Source organism: Medicago truncatula, chromosome 8 (assembly GCF_003473485.1).
Source record: "Medicago truncatula cultivar Jemalong A17 chromosome 8, MtrunA17r5.0-ANR, whole genome shotgun sequence".
NCBI lineage: Eukaryota > Viridiplantae > Streptophyta > Magnoliopsida > Fabales > Fabaceae > Medicago > Medicago truncatula.
In genome coordinates, this window is record NC_053049.1 from 23,919,928 (window position 1) to 23,923,175 (window position 3,248).

At 32.6% G+C, this 3,248-nt stretch overlaps 2 protein-coding genes across 2 annotated transcripts; one reads left to right on the forward strand and one right to left on the reverse strand.

The window, feature by feature from the left end:
* The first annotated feature begins 283 nt into the window (after nucleotides 1-283).
* Nucleotides 284-2,052, forward strand: LOC25501230 (expansin-A23). Its single transcript, XM_013589944.2, has 2 exons — nucleotides 284-567; nucleotides 1,309-2,052. Exons 1-2 carry the CDS (start codon nucleotides 423-425, stop codon nucleotides 1,926-1,928), a joined length of 765 nt encoding a protein of 254 aa, XP_013445398.2. The 5' UTR covers nucleotides 284-422; the 3' UTR covers nucleotides 1,929-2,052.
* Nucleotides 2,053-2,540: 488 nt separating this feature from the next.
* LOC120577328 (uncharacterized) lies at nucleotides 2,541-3,025 on the reverse strand. The gene has a single exon (XM_039828506.1). The coding sequence runs from the start codon at nucleotides 2,982-2,984 to the stop codon at nucleotides 2,619-2,621; it is 366 nt and encodes a 121-aa protein (XP_039684440.1). The 5' UTR covers nucleotides 2,985-3,025; the 3' UTR covers nucleotides 2,541-2,618.
* Between the last annotated feature and the right edge of the window lie 223 nt (nucleotides 3,026-3,248).

The following is a 3,248-nucleotide window of genomic DNA, read 5'->3' on the forward strand; positions in this document are numbered from 1 at the left end:
TTATTAGAGACATTATGTACAAAGGTCAGAGTTCGAACTCCAGATTCTTCACTTCTCCACACACAATGAGAAATCATTAAATCCTCAAAAATGTTGTTATTCCACAATAAAACGTTATAGCGACAACAAATGATACAAAACAAATTTACCGTCTCATTTAATTTTTTATTAATTATTTTATTTCTTCCAAAAACATTAGAACCCCAATTTATAAGTGGTTAGCTTGAGTTTTAGAATAAACAAATTCATCAAAAAATTATGAAAAGAATTAGATTTATGAAAATATGAAAAAATAACAAGGAATAGTTATTTAATGGCACATTATAGCTTTTAAATACGACCCTTCCTCAACTCTTCTATAACCTGTAATTTTCTTCATCCCTTTCTCTTCTGTGCCTGTTACCTTTGTTTCGTTATTTCTTATGATGGCTCAGTCTTATTCTTTGGTCCAATTAGGTTTTTTCTCAATGCTTCTTGCAAAGTCCATGGCTTACATTCCCATTGACTCAAATTGGTATGATGCCCATGCAACCTTCTACGGTGACATGCAAGGCGGTGAAACTATGCGTAAGTATCAAACATTTTCTCTTTTTAAATAAAACTATCATCGTTTTCTTGAAACAAAACTATCACTATCATTGTTTTAAAAAAAAAAACAAAAAAACTATCATCGTTCTCATCAAGGTCAAGATTTTGTTCTTCTTTTTAGGACTTTTTTTTTTTTTGGGTGGTCTAGTGAAATGATTCATATATATTTTGAAGTGTATTTTGAATTTATGAATTGATTATACATAAAGACTTTAGATCGATTTTGTTTGTGAGTATTAAAATAAGGGAAATGTTAACTAGTGCTCCAGAGGTAGGGGAACTAGTTAAGAATATAAAATAGTAACTTTTTTATGAAAGTTTATGTAATTAGTGCATTGAAAATTGAAAACTTTTAAATTTTGAAAGAATAATTACTTAACTTAGCATGCTTAAAGGGTGTCTCGGAGATACTCGTTAATGAGACACTTAGAATAAATAAAATGGAATACGAATCATTTATTTTTATGAAATAGTCAAGATCGGGTTGATGACTATGTTATTACCGTTTTTCGTGAGATATCAATTCACAATTACATTTTTTTTAGGAATGTACACTATTTATGTTGAATCGTTGATTCCTAGAGAAAAAAATGTATTCTATTGTTTAGTTACTACACTATTTAACAAGTACATTATTTCTTGACCGAAAAAAAAGTACATTATTATTCTTTTTTGTTGATATATTGTATATATGTTTTTATTTTATGTTTGTATATGTAGAGGGGGCTTGTGGCTATGGTGATCTCTTCCAACAAGGATATGGACTTGAAACCACAGCATTAAGCACAGCTTTATTCAATGAAGGCTATACTTGTGGGGCATGTTTCGAGGTGAAGTGTGTTAACGATCCTCAATGGTGCAAAACTGATGTGAAGTCAATCACAGTGACTGCAACCAATTTTTGTCCTCCAGATTACTCCAAACCTGATGGAAATTGGTGTAATCCTCCTCAAAAACATTTTGACTTGAGCATGAAAATGTTCACTACTATTGCCATTTACCAAGCAGGAATCGTTCCCGTTCAATATCGCCGTGTTCCATGCATAAAAAATGGGGGCGTTCGATTTGAGCTAAGAGGAAATCCTTACTTTTTGATGGTTTTGGTGTATAATGTTGCTAATGCAGGTGATGTTTTAAGTGTGAGAATCAAAGGGTCTAGTACATATTGGATTTCCATGGCACACAATTGGGGACAATTTTGGGATACTGGATTGAATTTGGTTGGTCAAGACTTATCATTTTTGGTTACTACAAGCGATGGAAAAGCTTTAGAGTTTAATTTTGTTGCTCCTTCTAATTGGCAATTTGGACAAACCTATGAAGGTTCTTTAAATTTTTAAATGTGTTGAATGAATTTAGTTTAGTTTAAGATTTACAAATACATAGTTATACGCATTATGAGTATCATGTAATTGTGTTTTAGGACTAAAAGTCCCAAACCTTGTTTCATTTTAGTTTTGAGAATTGCTTTCTAGGAAGAAAAAAAAATCCTTTATTTTTCTTTCAAAAAGAATCACTAGAATTCATCACACCCAGAATAAATGGTGCATGATCCCCCCACCTGCTATTTGAGTGTAATATTTGTTTAAGGGCAAAAAAGATTATATATTGAACAGAAATGATATATTGAGAACGAGAAACTCTTACTTAATCACAGGACCAACACCTCATATTTAAGCACACACCCATGAAGCTAAAAAATTTAAAAAGAAAATCATTAAAGTGATATTGATATATTAATTGATGTGATTATTTTATTTATCTTTTAATTTGTTAGATTTTATGTGTGTACGCCTAAATTTTGTGTCCAAATGCTTGTGCCTACGCAAGACTTTCTCTATTGAAAACATAATCAAAAGTATAAGGACTAACATGATCGAAAAAGTTACACCTTTAAAAAGTAAAAGAAAACTAATGCAACAATCTGGAATCAACAGTCAAGATTTGTAACAAAGAGACAAACAAACAGTAAATTTATTAAACATGAATGATCCATACATCGCAAATTCAAATGGAACAAGATATCGTAATTATTTCCTAGAAGAAAACTTCTTCTTCGGTGCCTCCTCTTCTTCCTCTTCATCTTCTCCATCATTGAATTCATCATCAAATTCAGACTCATCATCGCTTTTCCCATCGAAATCTTCATCATCCTCATCACTCAAAGGATGCCTACCACGTGACGTTGATGGAGACTTACTAGTACCCATTTGTCTAGCAAATAGGCTATAGGTCACGCCGCCCAGAAGCGAAAAATTGTTATTGAGGGAGAGTTTCGAGGCTTCGGGCTGTGCTAACGGGACAACGGATCGGGTTAGAATTGAATTAGTTTTGGAGAGAAAACGAAAAGGAAGGTTTTGGTTTATCTTGATTTTGAGCAACGCTCTGGAGGCCATTTTTTAGTGTGCGGGGTCAGTCTTGAGGGAAATGATGGTGGCTAATGGGTTTAAATACAGAGGGAGATAGAGAGGAAAGGCATAGCCGCTTAGGGTTTTAGCAATATCGGTTGCAATGTACTGTTCTGTTCACATGTGTTATTGTGATGCCAAAATGAATGTTCTAGATATACTTCTCTAACAACGGTTCCCTAGTTTACCCTTAAAAAAACGGTTCCCTAGTTTATTTAAGAAAAAAATAATACATAATTTTATACAAATAAA